This window comes from Psammomys obesus, unplaced genomic scaffold, assembly GCF_907164565.1.
Source record: "Psammomys obesus unplaced genomic scaffold, mPsaObe1.curated_primary_1811, whole genome shotgun sequence".
NCBI classification, from domain to species: Eukaryota; Metazoa; Chordata; class Mammalia; order Rodentia; family Muridae; genus Psammomys; species Psammomys obesus.
This window is the reverse complement of record NW_026593286.1, coordinates 35,140,949-35,163,389: the sequence shown is the minus strand read 5'-3', so window position 1 is coordinate 35,163,389 and position 22,441 is coordinate 35,140,949. Positions and strand designations below refer to the sequence as shown.

At 40.8% G+C, this 22,441-nt stretch overlaps 1 protein-coding gene across 1 annotated transcript in view; it reads right to left on the bottom strand.

Annotated features, from left to right (window-relative positions):
- Positions 1 to 2,240: 2,240 nt before the first annotated feature.
- The window catches only part of Gtf3c3 (general transcription factor IIIC subunit 3), a 36,648-nt gene continuing 16,447 nt past the window's right edge, over positions 2,241 to 22,441 (bottom strand). Inside the window, exons 9-18 of the mRNA XM_055616653.1 lie at positions 17,847 to 17,950; positions 16,867 to 17,038; positions 12,551 to 12,753; positions 11,852 to 11,953; positions 11,055 to 11,190; positions 8,884 to 9,121; positions 7,925 to 8,115; positions 7,128 to 7,252; positions 4,965 to 5,117; positions 2,241 to 3,796 (exon numbers count right to left, since the gene is read on the bottom strand). Coding sequence (XP_055472628.1) covers positions 3,674 to 3,796; positions 4,965 to 5,117; positions 7,128 to 7,252; positions 7,925 to 8,115; positions 8,884 to 9,121; positions 11,055 to 11,190; positions 11,852 to 11,953; positions 12,551 to 12,753; positions 16,867 to 17,038; positions 17,847 to 17,950 — 1,547 coding nt within the window. The 3' untranslated portion in view covers positions 2,241 to 3,673. The remainder of the gene's footprint in view (positions 3,797 to 4,964; positions 5,118 to 7,127; positions 7,253 to 7,924; positions 8,116 to 8,883; positions 9,122 to 11,054; positions 11,191 to 11,851; positions 11,954 to 12,550; positions 12,754 to 16,866; positions 17,039 to 17,846; positions 17,951 to 22,441) is intronic.

Here is a 22,441-nt window from a genome sequence, read left to right as displayed (position 1 = left end):
TCATGGACATTCACTTCTTTGTCTTCAAGCTTTTCTACCTTGTTGACTTGAGTATTATGCTTAAGTGTAGTGAGAACTTTGGCGTCCTAAAGAACCTGGGTATCTAAGCATTAGTCCCAGGTATGGGCTATGAGGATGCTTCACAGCAGCAGACTATTTGCCTCTCTCGAGCTCTGAGACGGCTGTGGTTCTGCCAGCTGCAGAGAATTTAATTCTGGGGCCTACCAGAGAGGGTGTAAAAAGGTCAGAGTCCCAAGAGAGGAGCCGTGCTGTTCCTCCGGCTGGTTCCTGCTCCTGCTTGTTTGTCAGTCTGGGTCAAGAGAAGAGACAAGAGGTGGAAGATGTCCTGACGAGATGAAGACTGGACTTAACAAGCCTAATCAGCAGGAAGTAAACTCAGCGCTCCTTTCCCCCTCTAACCTTCTTTCTCTCTAACCTAGTGCTAGGGTTTGGAAGGGACTGGGGTGGAATAAGGGTTGGAAAGGAGGGATAGAAGAATCTAAATAGTGTAAACAAATCTGCCTACACTCAAGTATTATATTTTGCCACCTTTGAATCCAGAAAGTAGAGCTAGGTGACCAGGGCCAAAACCTCCAGAACTATGGGACCAAATAAGCCACTTCTCATCTTAAATAGATCGCCTCAGCTATTTGTTTTAGTAAATGAAGGCTGAAACGGGTCATAGGCAGAGCTCAACAAGCCTCACTGCTGACTCCATCAAAGGTACATGTGAGAATACATGTCTCTGGCTGTTATACACTTCTTGTGAAAAAATAACAACCGTGTCATGTGAAAAGGCGGAGTTCAGTTAGATTTTGGTGCAACCTACAAAAAAGTTTGAGCCACAGTAAGCCAATGTGGAAACCACAGAGCCGCCATCAGGATGAACTCAGGACTGTGGCTGGCCTACGAAGAACCAAACAACTGTGCCATCTACAGTAGCTTAGGCCTATCCCCATTCCCTAGCGTAATGTGTAAGCCTCTCTATCCTTTCTCCACAGAAATGCTGGCTGGCCACATGCCACTGCAGGTTCTGCTCACACCCAGGGAAGAAGGAAAAAGGAAATTCTTTGGCCCAGGTAGAAGCGAGACTCCATGCAGCAGAAAGAATCTCAGCAGAAGTAACTACAGTGCGAGAAGGCAGAGATCTGGGGTGGGAAGAGAAGGAAGGAGAGGAATGGGGAAAAGAGGGGAAACTCATACTCTAAATGGGAACGAATGTTCCTCTGAAGGAATCTCTGGGCAGGCAGGGGTCATGGATCCTGGCCAGGGTGTCTAACCTCTGTGGAGAGGGCAGCAATAACAATTAGGAAGGCCTGCCTTCCACAAAATCAAAAGCCACATATCTCAGGAGAACTTAGCGCAGAGAACAGTAACATCCAAAATATTGTAGCTCTCAAAATTATGTTCTAATGTGGTGTGTGTGTGCTGCGCTCTGAGCCACAGCACACATGGAGGCCAGAGGACATTAGGGAATTAGTCCTCGCCGTCCACCTTGTTGAGGCAGGGTCTCTCTGGTTGTTCTCTGGCCCACAAGCTCCCATTTCTCATCTCTGCCTTCCCCATCACCACCATCAGAGTTGTGTCAGGTTAAGTGCTAATGGCAAGCACGTTCACTGAGCCATTTCCCTGGCCCTAGCTGTGATTTTAAATGTTAAATAGACATACACCACAGATTTTTTTTTTTCCTTAGAGAAAGTTAAGACTTGTTTCTACCAATATTTTTTAGCAGCTATGAGAAGCCAGGGCTGTCTATGTGCTAAAGAAACAAGCGTAAGTGAATAGTGAAATACGTCGTCAATTATTTGTGTTCCTAACAGTAACTGCTTTATTTCATTTCTTTTGAGACAGGGTCTCATGTAACCTAAGCTGGCTCTGAACGTACTGTGATATAGCCAAGAATGACCCTGAACTTGTCTACCTTCAGGCTGGAATTACAGCCTGTGCCCACGTCTGGTTTTGAACTCCACACACACTAGGTCGGCTCCATCAACAGAGATACAGCCCAAGATTACCCAATGACATGTCTAGTTTCGCTAGATACCGACTGAAGTAACTGCCGACACAGAGAATCCCAGTCTGTTTTTCTTCCAACTTAATATTCAGGGAGTTTAGTCCATAAGAAACTATACACAGAATTCTCACACAGGATTCCAAGACCTAAATTTATCAATCACAATTAGTTAGCTTTATCATTATTATTCAATGGCATGAAATGAAATTTTCTAAAAGATGAAATCTCAATTATAAAAATAGGATTTATTTTTATATAGGCACATACAGAATACAAGATGCATTTACTAACTACTTACAAATTCTGCTTCTCAGTTGGAAAGTTGTGTATAGAGTACAAAGAGAGGTAGGAATGCCTCAAAAGTCTCCATTGTATTAGATCCTCAGTCTCACATTTGTTTCCTTTCACAACTGGATTGGTCTTAGAATTAATCAAACATTATAGCATTTATTTTCCACGAAAAAAACTCTTATTGAAACAGGCAAGGTAGCACATGCCTTTAATCCCAGCACTCGGGAGACTGAGGAAGGCGGATCCCTGCAAGTTCAAGGCCAGCCTGGACTACAAGAGTCCATGACAGCCAGGGCTATTACACAGAGAAACCCTGTCTCAAGGAAACAAACAAAACTCTTATTAAAGAAACAACACATCTAGCAAATGTTTTTTATCTGAGTTTCAAGAAGATGTAATGAAGTAAAATATCTTTAAGCATTATCAATACTTTATTCTGTATATCTGACCTCCCCAGTCTGTGTACTCTGGTCATTATTACCTGAACTGGAAAACAGGAGTGTTACTGAACATGTGTGTCCCTTTTCTAAGCTGGGAAGCCAAATGTATCAACTGTTTGGCCTTGAAGCATTGTGCTTTGAATTAAGCCTGGTTCCAGGGCTTACACCCTGAAATTAACATACTGACAGATGAAAATGAAATGAATCAACTGTCTTCCCACAATAAAACCATCTTAATTCTGTTAGGTGCTGACTGTAAGTAATTACATTACTGTAAGAGTCCAACCTCATTTGCTGTGTATTTGGACACTTCCTTATATGACAGTAATAGCTCTGAGAAAGGGTGTTATATATAAAGGCAGAAAATATTCCTTTCAAAGAAATACATGTTCATACTTTACATTAGGAACTGTGTAGGCTAAGGATGTAGCTCAGTGGTAGAGCACTTCGCACGGCACAAGGCCCCACATTCAACCTATAGCACAAGAAAATAGATTACATAAGTAACTGTATTCAGTGGTGACTGTCTCAGCAGTGTACTCTGTAATGCCTTCAGGACAAACCGCATCTCCCTGTCTTCAGAGTTACCTGCACCTGTCAAACACCTGGTACAGAGGAGACCAGCAGACATTATTACTGGAGAATAGCATGTCCAGCTGCAGCTGACTCAGCAGCTAATAGTGTCCATTTCAGTGTTAGGGATAATTTTACTGTAGAATGCTAAAGAAAAATAACATGTACATTCTCATAGGAATGGTAACTCTGCATACAGTCCAGAGACAAAAGCAGTATTTAGGTGTTCCAAAGGCTTGTGGCTTGAACCTGTGGCCTGTGCAGATGAAGCAGGCAGGCGGTCTGGCTGAGCTACACCTCCTGCTTCAAAGCTGGGCTGTAATGGCAGCTAGCAGCGCCTTCCTCAGTTACACTGTTATATGACACAATAGGTGTACAGCAGCTTCTGAGCCATCGCAGTGTTGCCGCTGCTCTGATAAATGAGAGACATGTTGTAGGCAATATCTCTTCGTAAGTCTAACTGGTCAACTTCTATACCCTAGGAGGAAAAACAAATGAATGTATTATTTCCAGCTATCAACCATGGCAATATTATGACAAACTTCTATTATTCTCCAAAGTGATTTACATTCATACAATCCTGAAAACATTATACCTGACCTATTCTGATTCAGGTAACTATTTTAATCAGAGTTTCATCAAATTTCTAACCAACAGGTTTCCAGCCAGAGCAGAATAGACTTAAGTTCTGAGTCACTGTACAGCACTGAAAAACAGTTGTGACCTCCACTGAGAGCTTGTCAATGTTCCTTAGGAGGATGCTGAAAGCTTGGGAAGTTCCCTTGGAGTGACACTAGACACTTGCACTGATGGGGCTGAAGATAGATGCTGCTGCTCATAGCTGGCTTTGGGGATTAAGGTGACAGCTCAGCCTCGGACAGCATATGAACACCGGCCTGTGTCCACATGAGAGACAAGGAGGGCTGCCTGGGCACGCGCTTGCTGGGCAAGCCTCAGGACGTGTGTTCAGATTATTAGGACATGTAAAAAGTCTGTAAGACCAGTGACCCTACAGCGAGAGGGCTGCGCAGAGGCCTGCCAGAGGACACTGCCAACTAGCCTGCTGGATGCAGCAGAGGTCAAGAAACCCTGTCTCAAACACAGTGAAAAGCCAGGACCAGCACGAAGTTGTCCTCGGAGCTATACCATGTGCCACAGTACATATACGCTTGCAATCACATGAACATCCTCCTATACACAGAGAGTTTGCTGCTGTTTCTGTTTTGATGAGGTCAGTGTTGAATTTGGAAATGAACAATATTCAGACTTCAAGCTGCCAGCTCCTTTCTGGGAAGCTCAGGAGTCCCCTTTGCATATCTAAAAGAAGGTCCACATGCGCACAGGTTCAAATGCTTGTTAATCAGATGACAAGGCCGGGATGTCAAAGATTTTCCTGTTGCTGAATCTAATTATATAGAGACACTACAGAAGAAAAAAAAAAAAAAAAAGAGACAAGAACTTTCTGTAGCCTGATACAGCCTTCAGCTTGAGATCCTGCTTGGTCTCCTGTGAGATTACTGACATGTGTCACAACAGCAGGCCCCAAACAGAAACTTTACTCTGCAAGCTGTGACTTACTTCACTGTGTAAACAGGGGACTTCTCTACAGAAAAAAGGAAATGACATGCAGTTTTCCAGAGTCGTACCTCTACCACCAGTGGAGGGAGCGCCAGAGCCTTCTGGTAATAGTGGATCGCAAGGTGAGTCAATCCCAGTTGATGAAGGCCACGGCCCAGATTATAGAAGGACTCCTGGCAAGGCCCACGTATGCTGAGGTAGCGATTAAGGAAGGAAAAGCCCTACGGAAAAGAAAAGAATGTGCCGAGTGAGCGCATCTGAGAGTGCCACCCAAACCCTCAGTGCAGCACACTGAAGAGGAAGGCCGTGCACATTGTAGGTCTGGCTATATCGAAGGGAAATCATAAACATGTTGAGTGCAGGGAGTCACACTGACGAGATTGTCTAACCTGGTTCCTGACTGGAGGGTTGCTGAGAGCTCACTACACAGCCTACTCACACTGTGAGCACGTTCCTACCGCCCTGTTCAGCACACAGCTGGCTGAGTTTATGTTCACATTGGAATCAACTATTTTTAAGAGCATAGTTCTGAATCATTATAAGAACTAAGAGAAAATTTCTTGCTCATTTGTTCTCTCTGGCAGAGTTGGACATATTCATGGAACTACTGTCCTTGCATTAATTTAAATGGATCAAAGACCTAAACCTGAAGCACTGAAACTTCTCAAAGAAAATCGAGGCAGTACTCCACATAATATCGGTGAAAGAAAGTACTTCCTGAACAGGACTCGTTGCACAAGAATGAAGGACACAAATTGACAAGTGGATCTTCATAAAACTAAAATGCTCTGCACAGCTAAAGAAACAACTGGGTGAAAAGAATCTTCGCTAGCTACACAGCCGAGAGAGGATTAATACCCAGAATAGCCAAAGAACTCAAAAAACATCACTTATTTGAAAATTGGGTCAGGGGTTTGAACAGAGCATTCTCATAAAAGAAAAACAAAACAAACAAACAAACAAAAAAACAAGAAATATCTCAAAAATATTCATCACCCCTAGAGATTATGGAAATACACATCAAAAAATGTTGAGATTTCATCTTACTCCAGTCAAAGTGGAATGGAACAACTGAAAAAACATTTGGGATACAGGAAAAGGAGAATCCTCATTCACTATTGGTGTAGTGCCAACTGGTGCAGCTACTATGGAAATCAGTATGGAGAATTTGCAAGCTAAAAATAAATCTACTATATGACCCACTCCTTGGCGTATACTCAAAGGACAACCTACTCCACAGAAAACTGGCTCAGCCAATTTCATTTCTGCTCTTTTTACAAAAGCTAGGTAACAGAAACAGCCTAAACATCCTACAACTGACAATTGGATAATGAAAATGTGATACACACTATAGAATACTATTTAGCTGTAAGGGAAAATGAAATCCTGGAATTTACAGGTAAAAGTATATAACTAGAAAAGATCATACTAAGGTAACCCAGCCAAGTTCTTTCTTATTAAAGGTCCTCCATAGCTTCATATATGCATACATAGCCTGTATTAACTATAAAAATCAAGAAAATAAAATTGGATGATGGCCAGGAGAGAACGGTGGTGAGCCACCGAGCCATCTCTCCAGCCCAGTTAATGAATGCAGGGGCTAGGGAGACGGCTCAGCAGGTGAAGCATGGCGTTCAGAGCACCAGCACACATATAATGCCTGGTGGTCATGCCAGTCTGCTTGTAATCCCACTGCTCAGGATGTGAAGACAAAACCCTTGGCGCAACCTGGCTAGCTATACTAGCTGAATCTGAGCTCTGGATTCAGGTGAGAGACTCTGCCTTGCCTTATTAAGGTGCAGCAGAACAATTTTGAAAGAGATCCGAGTCAATTTCTGGCCTCTCCACATGCACAAAACTGTGTGTAGATGCACCTATACAGAAATGTAAGTAGGCACACACACAAAACTAATTAAATCAATCTTAGGACCTAAGATAGTTGGAGCCCCAGAGAGTATAAAAGGACCTAATTCAAAATCCTAAAGAGTCTACCCACGTCTTTACCTGCTACGATCTGACTGTATACGCTCACTACACTGCTCTAAATCAGCCTTAATCTTCAGTATGACAAGATGCTGGGCCCCATGAGTCTGGGACACAGGAGTCAGTGCTGAGTATTCTCAACATGTTAATCAAATAGGCACTGCTTTTCAAATCGGGTTTTCAACGACATGACAGATGTTCACTACGTTCCATAAACACAAGGAAGCTGGGGGAGTCGCATGAATCACCTGCACAGTGAGAGCATGTCTCTTCAGCACGTACTTCTGAGATGCCATGTGAATAAAGGTCAGGCCTATGCAGAGGTTGTAGAGAGGCTCGCTGGGAGAGGCACGGAAGGCTTGTACATACTGCCCTGGAAAGCAAGCAAGGCCAGATGATGTGGTAAGAGCAGCGTTCCTTCTCTCCTCATTGCTCAAGTCCGTTCTAAAGGCAAACATCATCGGTTTCAATATAGGAAGGCCCTAGTATCTTCAGTATCAACCACACATATCAGCTGAACTTCACAGCCATGCACAACACTGTTAAAAGTACCCTTCTAAGTGTATCTTGATGATAGAGAGTAACTCCGTGAACACAGAAGCATTACTCTATATAGAAATGTCTAAAATAATTTAGCAGTATGGCCATAATTTATTGTGTGACCTTAAATCTGTTTTCAAAGTGAAGGGAGAATATGTGCGCGCAGGGTGACGGTGTCCGTGTGTGCGTGCACCCTCAACAGGATAACCGCCGACCTTAAACCTACCGACCTCCAAAACCACCTAACAAATCAAAACAATTATTCCTACCATCATTACTAGTACTTAGAACCAGCTAAATGTAGCAGACTTTGTTTTAAATACTTCTTCATATTAACTCATTTCATGTTCAAAATAGTCTATATCTTATATCCTTATATCTCTGTTAAAGAGACAGAATAGAAAAAAAGACTATTTCACAATGGGAAGGAGACTGAAACCCAGACAGCTCTGCTCCAGAGCAGAAGGCAGGCCATGACCATGACACCAGGTGCCAGCACACTTACCAAGGGCATGCTTGAAACTGCCAGACACAAATGCATTGTGTCCATTTAAAACACACAGAGCATGATTATCTGGGTTTTTCAGCATCAGGCGGAGACAGAAGCGATGATGTCTTACGTCTTGGGAGTGCATGGTAACTTGATTGAAAATATTCCACAGCTGGGGCTTATTGACATTCTCCATCACCATCACCCTAAAATGGCAGGCAGGATGTGAGGGGATAAAGTACCCTTCCTGATCTGTGGGATGAGACTTGTCAGCTGTTCCCCAACAAGGAAAAGCAACCTTCCTATACGATGAACGGTCTTTCTTCCTAGAAAATGCTGCCAAGTCAGCATTTCTCTATCTTGTTTTTTATTTTGAAAAAAACAGCTTACACTAAAAACAAGATCAAATGGCTATTTTACCTGTCTTCCAGCTTATGACAACTACAGAACCATGAGCAATGAATGACTAATACAGTGTGCCAGGCAGAGGTAAACGGCTTTACGTAGGATAAACTCATTTAACCCTAATGATTAAAGTATGGTGTCCTTTTACAAATGGGATACTGTGGAAAGAGAGGTTAAGTAACTAACCTGATGTCCCAGAAGTGTCAGGGTGGAGACCTGAACCTGAGAAATCCAGCCCTAGAGCTCACTCCATGAAAGGGCACCTAAGAATCACAGTGCACTGAGCCACTAAGCCACAGGAGCTCTAAGCCCAAAACTTACTAAGTCTTGACGGTGAGAGCCTGAGTACCTAAGTCACAGGTGCTGACAAAGAACATAGTTAAAATATGACTTAGAAGGCTGGAGCGATGAGGCTCTGCAGTTAAGAGCACAATCGGCTCCAGTTCCGGGGACCTGATGCCCTCTTCTCATCTCCATGGGCTCCTGCACAGTGGTACACATACATGCACTCGGACGGACGGACACACACGTGAATATTTCTGAAATACGATTTATGATTGGAAAGTCACCTGATATAGTCATATGCCTTTCTGAAATTTTTGTCCAGAATTGCAGCAGACAGACCGAAGTATTCTAGCTCTTTGCGTTTTTGTCTGTCGTCATAAAATGAATAATATTCCAGGGAAGAATCTACAAGCAATTCAGCTTCTTGGAATCGGGATAAATCACTCAAGGTGTATATGGCCTTCAAGAGAAGGTTCCACCAGTCATCTTTTGCCAAGACGCTTGTGAGCACGGCAAATATTGCTAAAATGAGAAAATGAAAACCAGTCAGGACACGGTCTGCAGATAGCCTTTGTCCTCCGTTCTTGTTGCTAACAGCAGCTGCTTGTGGAGATGCCTTTAATCCTGCGTCCTTCCACTCTGACTTCAACAGCCTAGCATTTCAGTTAGCTCTCACTGACTTGGCACTATAGAATCAAATGGATCCCACTTCTCTGTCGGCCTTAGCCTAGACACATGCTTTAGGGTGGAGCAAGTGTCCTCTCCATGGATGATCACATCCTTCTGATGTTTGGAATGTGACTTCAATTCCACACTTTACAGATAATGGGGTTTCTTGGTCTTTTGCTAATCTCAATTTCCTTTTCTCTGCTTTAAATTTCACCTTTCCTTCAACATCCTTTTCATTTCTCCATAAGAAGCCTCCTTTTAAAAATTACATTAAAAATAGCAAGCTCTTCAAAAAATAAAAATTATTAAAAAAAAAAAACATGGCAGTACACACCTGCTGATCTCTGTACTCAGGATAATGAAGTGGGAGGTGCCAAGAGTTTAAGGCTAGTCTAGACTGCACAGCAAGTTCAAGATAAGTCGAAGCGATGTAGAGGAAGAAAGGAGGAGGGAGGAAGAAAGGAAGGAGGAAAGGTGGACAGGAAGAGGGAAGAGGAGGGAAGAACAGGGGAGGGGACAAAGGATGGGCTGGTGACTGCAGCTCAGTAGCAGAGTGCTTGCCTAATATGTACACTGAAATAAAAAAAAAATGGAGGGAGGGAGAGGGGAGGATAAGGAGAGAAGGAAAGGCAAAAAGATTTGTATTGTCTGAGCCACCAATTATTCTTCTGGTAATCTATCTTAAACAACCAAAACCTGGATAGAGCTATACTATGAACATGCTCAATCTACTATTCATACACCAAAATATAAAGAAAAGACTTATTAAGTTATATAATTGCTATCCAAGGGATTATTATACATTCTTTAAATATAGCCATAAAGAGAGCAACATAAAATTGTATGTGAAAGCATCAGAGTACAGAGTTGCAAGTGGAATAGGGAAGAACCTGCAGTGGAACACCTGCTTAGCGTGTGAAGGCCCTGGGGTTTGATCCCAGCCTTACAAAGTTGCAAGTAACATAAAGCTTAGCTCATGCATCTAATCTGATTCTACCTCCACTAAGGTGAAATCAATAACCTTACCTAACCTAACCAATAACCTAAGAAAAGCCAACAGACCTAAAATAAGGAAGGAAAAAGGCAGGCTTTATGTGGAGAAAAGTAATTTAGGGAAACATGGTCCAAGCTCCATGCCATAGAAGAGAAGTGCTGGAATAAACCCCGAATCCATGAAGAGAGAGCAGGGCTGCAGAGCACCCACAGCTAGATCACAGGCAGCTGAGTGCTCCTGAGTAGTCCTCCTCGGGTTCCAGTGCCTATCATAACAGTTCTATAAATGCTGTTGGATTACATTTTGCCAGACTCACATCTCCAGTCTCATTTCCAAGGTTCTTTCTCTGAGTAACAACCCCACTCAAACATTCCCAATGCTTTTTTAGCCCAAGTTAGATGCCTTTGAAAGTCCTCTGATTTAGACTGGGTCATAGCAACTTTATTTTCAGAGTTTGTATGACTGCTATATTTGTCAAAAATATATTTTTTAACAGAACAAAAATCTATGTAATTGAAGTAACTAGGCATATAATCTGTACTGCCATCTACTCTTCACAAATGAATGTTCTTCTTAAAAGGTCAAAATTGTTTTACTTTATGTGTTTCAGAGAACAATCCAATGGGTATTTTCCTTTTTAAAAGTATTTACAGTTACGCCTTTTAACATTAAATGATTTGGTTATACCCGACAGATTTAGATTATAATTTTCATTTTAATTTTGATTATCTTCAGGTATTCAATCCTTTTTCAATTCAGCCAAGTTTTACACAAGGCAAATGAAGCAATTACCTTTTGCATCATAATTTGATGTTTCTTGCTCATTGTTGTCTGAAATTTTATCTCTTGACACTTTAATGAGGTAGAGATGCCTTTCTCCAGATTTGGAACTGGATATCAAACACACTTGAGCTCTATTCATCGCAACCTGAATTAAAAAATAAGAAGCTTCTTAGTCAACAATTTATACAGTAAAACTGATGACCCATGAGTACCACAAACCATATTCTAAATGCCTAAAAGTAGAATGAATTGATCGATTTTGTTCTTCTCAAAGAAGTTTTAGTCATTAGACACTTTATGAGGGGAGTGCCATAAGTTCATAGGGACTACGATGTGCAGAGCAAGAGAGGGAGAGTGAACGCATGCTACTTCCCTGCAAAACAGATCAAGATGTCAGACCTGCTCAAAATTTTTGTGAAATCAACCATTTTTAATTCATACTACTGTCTATAGGCCTAATAACTGGTGATATTCTAATATTTCAAAACAAGAAGACTTAAGATTTTATTTTACTTTTTCTATAATCAGGCTGATGTCCCCATGAGGACTGTCCAATCCTGTGGCTGGGATACAGTCCAACAGTAAAGTACTTGTCTAGCATGTGCATGGCTCTGGAGTCCATCTCCAGTGTAATAAAAGAGTTTCCAGTCATATATCACTAATTTCTAAGTTTTCTGTATTTATCTGCCTTTCACTTTAAAATGTTTGAATTTAATACAAAGGAGCAATTACAAAGCAATATTCTGTTTAAGCCAAAACTGAAACATTGTAAAACTAAGCAAAGCTCAGATGCGGTCAATACCCACCTTTAAAAGCATGGCCAGCATGGTTAGTAAGGTGTCCAGATAGCCATACATCTTGCCTTGTGAAGATAACAGGGTAGAACGATGGAGCAGTAACTTCAGTTCCTAAACAAGGTCACGACAACGAGTGATAAGGTTTTAGAAACCAGACTCTACATCTGCATTTAAGAAGTTAGCATTTTTATAGTAATTAAAATTAACAGCTTACAAACTAAAATTTGTATCTAATAAAAAGTGAGTAAAGCTTAAGACTAACCCACTTTTCAAAACCACTCAATTTGGAGGCCTGCCATGCAAGCATCAAGTCCTGAATTCAGGATCCCAGAACCCAGATAAAAACCAAGGCAAGTGTGCTGTCCCAGTAGTGGGTCACAGAGACAGGAGGGTTCCTGAAGCTCACTGCCCAGCCTTACCGATGAGCTTCAAGTTCAGTGAGAGACTGTCTCAATAAATAAATGTATATGGCAAGAAATCTAGGAAGGATACCCAGTGTCTGCCTCTGACCTCCAAACATGCACACACTCACACTAACTAGTACATACAACAAACATGTCAAGACAAAAAATTCCATTAAATGTAACACACTAAACAGAAACTTTGCTATAGCTGTATAAATGAGGCAAATGCTCTGAGGCTCTATGAGCTGAGGAAAAGTTCTAAAATGCACTGTCCCCAGAGCAACGCCCACGTGATGTGATCTACCTGCTGCGCAGCATTCGCATCCTGGGCTAAGGTGTCGGGGTCATACATTGGCTCCAGGGCCTCCAGAGCTTTCTCAGGGCGGCCTAGCTGCTGCTGAAGGGTGGAAAGCGAAATTCTTGCATCCAGGTGGAGCGGGGCCAGATCGACCACTTTACTGTAGCTTTCAGCAGCGCGCTCCATGTAGCCCAGGGCCTTCAAACACTCTAAAAAGTTACAAGACGGTTACCGGTCAACTGGTCAAAACTATTCCTTTTCAAAGGTAATCAGTAATTCATTTGACTTTGGAGACTGAGTCTCACTAATCTGCAACCCTTGTGCACGTGCCTCCCTAGACTAGGGTTACAAATTCATACTGCTTCACCTAGCAGTATTTTTCTGTTTAAAGAAGTAAAGAGCAATGTAAGAAAAGTATAACAATAAAGGAATGAACATATATTGTTAGAACTTTAAAGCAAGCAATCCACTCTTGATTATTGATCAGTCTCCAATCTCTTCCCCTAGTCGTGCTGGAGACCACACACAGAGCCTCATGAGGCGAGTTGGACTCCCAGCCCACCCCATCAGAATTAGCCTGCTACAAAGCTATGAGTGTCCACATTCACTCTGGTGTGTCTTTATTCAGTTAGTAGTATGCCTTAAGCATTTCTGAACATTTTTAATCAAAATAATTACTTACTGTACTAACAGGTCTTGTTTCCAAATGTGCACTCTGGTCATACCAGAGGAAACAGCTTAATGTATCCAGTTTATGACTGGGAGACCCAACTTAATCCACAGACATGTTTATTATGGCACAGTGGTTATTGAAAATATTAAGTGTCTGTATATTTTAAAAGCACTGTGTTATAAAAGCTAGGGTACTGGCTTCTTCTAATGGCCACAGCAAGCTAGCTTCCTCCTCTCAAGTGGAGTCATGAGCCTCTGCAGATGCGACCTCTCAGTGCTCCCACAGAGCCATTTCACTCACATTGTTATGGCTCTCCAGTTTTGTAACTCATCAATACCAACTATATCCCCCCACCCCCCAATTATCCCACTACATTCCTTAAAATGAGTCCAGAAGTACAATTCCTCAGTTCCTCATCAACCACTGAGTTTTATAATTTGAAGTCAGAAACACGTCTTGGTTTCTTCACTCTACTCTCGCAGTCCCAATACCAAGCTAGGTCTTTCCACGTGTCCTTTTTCACTACAATGACCTCCTAAGTATTTTGCCTCAAATTGTTTCCACAAATGTCTCCTGACCACTACATTAGGCTAAATCTTGAAAACAAATTAGAATGCTAATAGGAATGGATTATCGTAATGGCATTTCTTATTTATTTTCACATTTAGTTACTTCTTGTTTTGCTACAGCTATTAAATTCCTCTAATAGTCTGTCTTGATTTTTTTGATGACTCTGAAGTTTTCATTTCCACTATAATTCAGTTGACTAATACAATTCAATAATTTCAAGCCATATGGATTCAAAATAGCAACAAGTAATGAGCTGAATCTGAATCATAATGAAAAAGAATTTGTAAGTGCCCACTAATCATCACAGAGAAGCAGCTCCATCTGCCTGCAATGCAAACTCCACCTCTGCTCCTCTTTACAAATTCCACAAGGGTAACTTTTCGTGACGATATTATATTTATATTCATGTTTAGTTTTCTAAACAAAAAGATGCTCTTTTAATTTTAATGGAATGTTCCCCTAGATCTTACCTGTGCTGGGAGCTACTGCCCAAACATGTCCATCAGTTCTCCTCTAGCTAGAGAGGACTTCCTTCTTTCAAATAATTTTTACAACTTTCTGGAATACTAGTATTTTAACCAAAGGCAATTCTGTTAATGCCTTTTTGTTTTTCTTTGGATTTCTTGTTTTGTCTGTTTGAAACAGGGTCTCACAATGTAGCCCTGGCTGGCCCTGAACTCACAGAGATCTGCTTTACCTTTGCTCCCTGTTGTGCACCAACAGGTCCAGGCTTAATGCATATCTTTTACTTATGACGTCCTACTAGACTATCTTTTGTTTTTATGTATCTAAGATGTTTGTTGCTTTCTTAAGCTACCTCCTGTCCTCCAAAGGACTTATTTTCAGACTACTATGGACTTAATAAAATTACAATAAAAGATTAATTTTGAGCATGTATGGCTCAAACAGCACTGAAAAGCAAAATAACATTAAATATACATTCATAAAAATTCTTTAAAAAATAATTTTGCTGATTATTGCTCTTAGAGCCTGTGCTGTTGGTGTTCTGTTCAGGAAGTTGCCTCCTGTGCCAATGAGTTCAAGGCTCTTCCCCATTTTTTCTTCTAACCGATTTAATGTGTCTGGTGTTATGTTGAGGTCATTGATCCTCTTGGACTTTAGTTTTATGCAGGGTGATAAGTATGGATCTAGTTGCATTTTTCTACATGTAGACATCCAGTTAGACCAGCACCATTTGTTGAAGATGCTATCTTTTTTTCCATTGTATGGTTTTGGCATCTTTGTCAAAAATCAGGTGTCCATTAAGTGTGTGGGTTTATTTCTGGGTCTTCTGTTCGGTTCCACTGATCCACCATTCTGTTTCTATGCCAGTACCATGCAGTTTTTATTACTGTTGCTCTATAGTACAGCTTGAGATCAGGGATGGAGATACCTCCAGAAGATATTTTATTGTAGAGGATTGTTTTAGCAATTCTGGGTTTGTTATTCCATATGAAGTTGAGAATTTTTCTTTCCAGGTCTGTAAAGAATTGTGTTGGTAATTTGATGGGAATTGCATTGAATCTGTAGATTGCTTTTGGTAAAATGGCCATTTTTACTACGTTAATCCTGCCAAGCCATGAGCATGGGAGATCTTTCCATCTTCTGATATCTTCTTTTAATTCTTTCTTCAGAGACTTAAAATATTTTTCATACAAGTCTTTGACTTGCTTGGAAAAGATTATCCTGAGTGAGGTATCCCAGAAGCAGAAAGACACACAGGGTATATACTCACTCACAAGTGGATATTAGACATATAATATAGGATAAACATACTAAAATATGTACACCTAAGCAAGCTAATTAGGAAGGAGGGCTCTGGCTAAGATGCTCAATCCCCATTCAGAAAGGCAAAGAAGATGGACATCGGAGGAGGGAGAAAACAGGGAACAGGACAGGAGCCTACCACAGAAGGCCTCTGAAAGGCTCTATCCTGCAGGGTATTGAGGCAGATGTTGAGACTCATAGCCAAGCTTTGGGCAGAGTACAGGGAATCTAATGAAAGAAGTGGGAGATAGTAAGACCTGGAGAGGACAGGAGCTCCACAAGGACAGTGACAGATCCTAAAGGTCTGGGCACAGGGGTCTTTTCTGAAACTGACACTCCAGCCAAGGACCACATCCAGGAGATGGCCTGGAACCCCTGCACAGAGGTAGCCTATGGCAGTTCAGTATCCAAGTGGCCTCCATAGTAATGGGGACAGGGACTGCCTCTGACATGAACTGATTGGCCTGCTCTTTGATCACCTCCCTCCAAGGGGGGAGCAGCCTTACCAGGCCACAGAAGAAGACAATGCAGACACTCCTGATGAGACCTGATAGACTAGGATCAGAGGGAAGGGGAGAAGAACCTCCCTTTTCAGTGTACTGAGAGAAGGACATGGGTGGGGAAGAGGGAGGGTAGGATTGGAAGGGGAGAAGAGAAGGAGGTACAAGGGGGATACAAAGTGAATAAACTGTAATTAATAAAAAAAAAAAAAAAAGAAAAAACCTAACAACATAGCAAACTGTGTAAGAGGTAAGTTTTCACATGAAAATATTTTAAATTCTGCTCAGTCTAGTTTTACATATTATATTCTGCATTATATCCAGCAAGTAGTATTGTTTCAATTATAATATTTTGAAAATAAGATAAAGCTAACTCAGTACCTTCAAAAAAAAAATAATAATTTTGCCCTATCTGATAATACAGTTCTCTAATATACTGTGGTATGACCTATGAAATTTGTGTATTTAATGGGCATGTCAATTTTTCTACATTATCACCCTAGTTGTCTGCAGCAACATCACTAGGTACATGTACTGTCCTCTACAATACTGTGGCTTTGATCTAAAGCATCTTAATGTCACTTCTGTCAGGAGCAGATCCTAACATTCCTTAAGTGCAAGGGCTCAAGGACATTGACATGTAAGGGCAAGCACTTAGTCTAGCAAGACACCTTACATACTAATCTTACAACTACGCTGAAACCAGAAATATTTGTACCAATATTCTAGTTATGAAGGCCACTGTGCTGAGAACATAAACTCTTGCCTGGTGGTATAACTAAAACTGTTTCTCTTCCACAACAAAATATTACCTGCATGCCGAAGCCAAACCACTGCAAGGTTGTACCTCTCAGAGCAAACCAGTGCACTGAGCAGGGGTAGGGCAGAATTGTATTCGCCAACATCCAGAAAAGCTTCAGCAACATCAAGATAGAGGTCACCCATATCTTCAGGATTCTGTTCCACCAGTGTTGTCAAGAGTGGCTAAACTCCAAAAAAACCAGAGGTCAAACATTCATTACAAACCACAACATCTGTTTATCAGCTACATGACATAAGCCAAGAAGCAGCAAGGATTAGCAACGGCAACTTAAATTAAATGATCATGTTTCTGTATTTCTATTAAAAATATTCAGACTTCCATCATTTCTGGACTCGTGCATTCATTCATCACTCTGTGGGCCTATCTAAAAGGCCAACAAGACTGTGCCTTTGGCTCCACGTGTTTGCTCATGTTTTCAAAAGCTATTCCGTCAGTTTTTACCCAAACAACACCTCCTCAGGTGACTCCTATACTAAAAACTCAGAACTTTCTCCCATCTTTACATTCTGTATAATCCTTTATTTCTTCAGAACACTTCACCAACAAATAACTTACATATGTTATGAATGTATATAATCTCTTAGAAGAAAAGATCTGAGAGAGTAATTTGTTTTACTTAATTCCTTATCCTAAAGTCAACAAAGCAGATGCCATCTATTTTATTCAATGAAATACTTGTTCCAAGTTCAGAAAAGTGAGTAGCTATAGGAATTATAGACTGCCTACAGATGAATTATAACTTCTGATCTTAGGACTGTTCTCATTTTAAAGAAAATTATTCCAAGCCCAATTCCAAAACACTGTTTTTATGAGCCATTCTGATGAAAATAATTTGAAGCTTATGTGTCCTCCCGTTATTAAGAAATGTGAAAATCTACGATCAGCTTATAGTTTTTAGTCAGCTGAGGGAGAGTGTGGACTTACGGGGAAGGGCTTAGCACTCTGCGCAGGGCTCCCAGGGCTACTTACATTGAGTGGCTCAAGGATGTTGAGATGCACCAGGCAGACCATCAGCTTCACCGTGATGTCTATTGGCACACTGTCAGGTATAGAGCAGGTCACGGTCTCAGCAGCTGGGGAACCAGCAGACAAGGTATTCCTAGGTGTGAGCTCAGGATGTAAGGCAAACCAAGGCAACTCCAGCCTGCACACAAGATCCTATTCCCAACAGTCAGGGCTCTGCTCAACCCTATCAGCAGCTTCTTACATCTGTCTCCTGTTTGTACTTATCCTGCTCTTTTCCTAAGATCAACTTATATACAAAGTCCATATCTTTTAGCAGATTACACAGGATTTTAAAGTTAAAACTGACTAGAATATACAAAACCTTTTTAAATTCCAAAGCTTCATTTCAGAATTTACTATAAAGAAGCTTATAAATGGGGTTAAATACTTTTCTGCTTTCTAAAACCTCATTATAGCAAAATGACTTTTAAATTTCTCAGAAACTAAAGGAATTCTAATCTACAACTAATTCATATTTTGCACATTAAATTACAAATCAGTTTGTTTCCATTTCATAAAACTGTATAGGATATTAGTGATGTGCCTTTAGTAGTAGAATCTAACTTAAACTACTTAAAAATTAAGTGATATCATTTGTTTTACAGAATTTGCCATTGATAGTCTAAGATGATAAAGTCAAAAGAGCTCTGCCCCGATAAAGAGGATTCGTGTCCTTTCAAAGAGGCCTAAGGGAGTTCTGTGTCCTCTCAGCAAAATGGTACCACATCAAATCCCTGCTGCCTTGATCTTAAGACTTCCAAGTCTCTAAAACCTTATTTATAGACCACCAAGTCTAATATATTTTGATATAGCAGCCCAAATAACTATTTAATGAAATATACTTACTAAGGATATACTTAGTATAGATGCATAAATTAACAACCTTGGTTTCTAGATCAAACTGAGAAGTAAAAGTCAACTTTCTGTTGATTACAAGATGCTAATCTTAAATCCAGAGATTCCAGACTTGTAAACCATGGTTCTACCCAACCACAATCTCAATACTAGATAAGGCAGAATTTGGATCAAGTGTATCTAAAAGGTAAGCAAAGCACTTAGGAAGCCACAGGGAACTCCAACTCTACATGTCGTTTAAAACACAAACTGTCCCAGCTCAGCCTGAGCAAAGCGTTTAATCAGGCTGACAACTTGTCAGTGGTAAGGAAGGTGTTATGTTCATGTGCCTGAGAGAGAGAGCATACAGTCAGTCCCTAAGACATATGGCAATACATTACTATGTAATACTCAATCTAACATAAAGATACTCAATCTAGTATCTTTCAAAAAAGGCTTATCTTGCCAGATATGGAGCATATCCATTTAATCCCAGCACTTCAGAGGTAGAGGCAGAAACAGGAGGATTTCTAATTCTAGGCTAGTCTGGGCTACTTAAGAGCTTATCTTTGAAAAACAAAGTAAAACAAAACTTGGTATGGTATCACATGCCTGTAATCTCAGCACTTGGGAGGTAGGGGCAAGAAGGGTTAGGAATTCAAGATCATACTCAAATGCCTTGAATGTTTAAGGCCAGTCTGGGCTACAAGAGACTATATTTAAAAGAAAAACCACAAACACTCAACTGAAGGCTGAGGATGTAACTCAGCCTTGGCGGTGCTCACTTAGCATGCATAGAGCGCTGGGTGTGCTTCCCAGCACCAAATAAAACCCTGTAATGCCAGCACTCAGAGGTGAAACACGGGAATCAGAACTTCAAGGTCATCCCTGGTACATACTAAACTCTAGGCCTTACTCTCCTATACTCCCTTTGTAATGGTCTTTCACATTCATAAAAAGTGAGAAATATTAACATCAACAACACTTAGCACTTAATCTACCAACAAATGTTCTCTTTTAAACCGCATGTGAAAGATTCAGGTGTGCTGGCACACACCTGTGATCCCAGCACTCGGGAGGCAGAGGCAAATGGATCTCTGTGAGTTAGAGGCCAGCCTGGTCCAAGGGTGAGTTCCAGCATAGCAAGGCTACACAGAGAAACCCTGTCTTAAAAAGCCAAAACAAACAAATACATAAGATGCATGCGAAAATAATCTTTGCTCAGTCGGGGTGTTTTAATCTAGTCTAGTACGTATCTCCTTTGGAGTTACTTGCTCAATCCTAAGGATTCTTCATTATTGTGTGCTAGAGGAAGACTTCAAGTGTCTTCTCAAGAGCCATGCACCTTTTTCTCTGAGATAGGGTCTCTCACTGGCTGGCTTGCCAATTCAGACAGGTTGGCTGTCAGGCCCCAAGACCCATGTGCTCCTGCCTCCTAAGTGCTGGAATTACAAGTACATGCTGCCACAACTCCCAGCTATTAACATAAAATTCTAAGGAAAACTCACATCCCCATATTTGTACAGCAAGCACTCTGCTCTACGGAGTAAAGTGGAGAAGCCATTTCTCCAAGCCCCACAATGAAATATTATTTTATACACATATCTTTTCTATTTAAGATAGTTATGTTCCAATAAACCCAACCTAAATTGAAAATATCATGAATTAAAGAGACATTTAATGTACTTAACCTACAGATTTGGTAATACGGTCCACTGGAGAGTATCTCTTGCTCCCCCTCATGACTAGGAGCTGAGCACTGTAGCCAGTTGCTGGTTCTCAATATGTGAGGTTAGTACTGATCTACGAAAACATCAAAATTGAACATATGCCTTCTACTGGATGTGTACTGTTTTTGCACTATTAAGAAACTGGAAAATCATTACTTGGAGGACCATCTGCACTATTAAAAATGTCACTACTTAAACATGTCCCAGATTACTTTTTTTGATGTTCTATGATTCTAGATACGCTAAATCAGTGAAAATGTGAGAAAAAACAGAATAAATGAAACAGTAAAATATATTAAATGATAAAATGACTGCTTACATTGACAATTAAAATTTGAACAGAGCCCTCTATTTAGTATTTTCAAGACACAGGACTTCAATACTTTTGAAACAACTGTAATGTTTTCAGGCAAGGTTTTACTGTAGCTGGCCTGAATTTACAGTTTTTCTGCCTCAGCCTTCAGAGCGCTGTGGTTACAGGTAAGCACTAATGAACCTAACCAAAAATTTCTAGGAAAAAAAAAAAAGTCTAAACCAAATATAATGGCTAAACAGGCATGGTGACACATCCTGGTACTTGGAAGCCAGAAGCAGAATTTTCAGTTTGAGACTAGTAAGTGCTAATAGCAAGAACTTGTCTCAAAAAAGGAAAGGAAGGAAAGAGGGAAAGGAGGAAGGCAAGAAATGAAGTATGGCTGTAAAATAACTTACTTAGGTCTCAGTTCTAACCGAGGCCATGTGACGGTAACGAACCTCGCAAAGAAGCCTTTAGCTGCCCAAACCCCATGCTTCCCAGCACCGTCACTTCTCACCGCCTCACTCACCTCACTCCACAGCCGCAGGGCCCACACCTGACCAACGCCCTCCTCTACTAACCAGAGCAGCAGCTACCACAGAAACTGCCTCATCACTGCTTCGAAGGGGTAAAGAGGAAAGTTTATACATACCATTTAAACTTATCGACCCTATCCTACTTTCTCAAGGACAGAAAAGTCAGTCACATACATATTCCCATTCAACCAGCAGGTCTTCTAAAGGAACTCCTACTGAACTAGGCTACCATTTCCAACAGCCTTTCACTCCAATATTTACCTGACCCTTATCCTGCAGTCCCGGGTCTTGCTTTCATGAATTAGCACAAATTGATTTAGGTAAGTGAATTACTCCTTCACAGTGAGATGGATCTATTTTAACAGTTTCTGTTTTGGAGAACTCAAAGGATTGCAACATGATGAAATTATTAAGCACCATAGCAGGTCAGGAAGGAGGCTTTCTGAAGCAGACATACTCAGCCATCAAATCACTTCCTGTAACTCCCATCAAAATCCTCTGAAAATAAGGATGAGAAATACTACACAGGAACTCTCACAGGACTAAGGACACATACGATGACCACAAAAATGACAAATTTTGTTACAACTCAGAGGAAGTCATACATGTTAACATTTTCATAGAATAGGTTAATGAGCATGGTGCAAAGATCAGGCAAGAGCTGGAAAAGGCCCGGCCGAGGCATATTTCGGGTACAACTTTCTACTCAGATCTGTGATTATCACTCTGAGCTTTCAATTAGGGTAGGATAATCACAACAGCTCCTACTTTTATGTAACTACTAAGTTTTAGGTAGAATTTTTAATAGCAGATCATATAAAGCCCTTTTAGGAAGGCCTAAGGTTCTGACCTACTCACTCTCTTTCTTCTAAGAATAAATAAGAAGCTGAGCATGGTGTTGTACACCTGTAATCCCAGCATTTAAAGGCTGAGGCAGAAGAATTGCCATGAGTTTGAGGCCAGCGTGGGTTACGAGTTAAGTTCAGGTTATGCTACAGAGTGAGATCCTGTCTCAAACAGAGACAAACGAAACAGAATAAAACAAACAAAAGTAAGTGAAAAGGAACATGGACCAAAGAGAAATGGTGTGGTCAAATGGGCATATAATAAATTAAAAAACAATTTTTTTAAGATTGCTTATAAACCAAGGGCTAGCAATATATT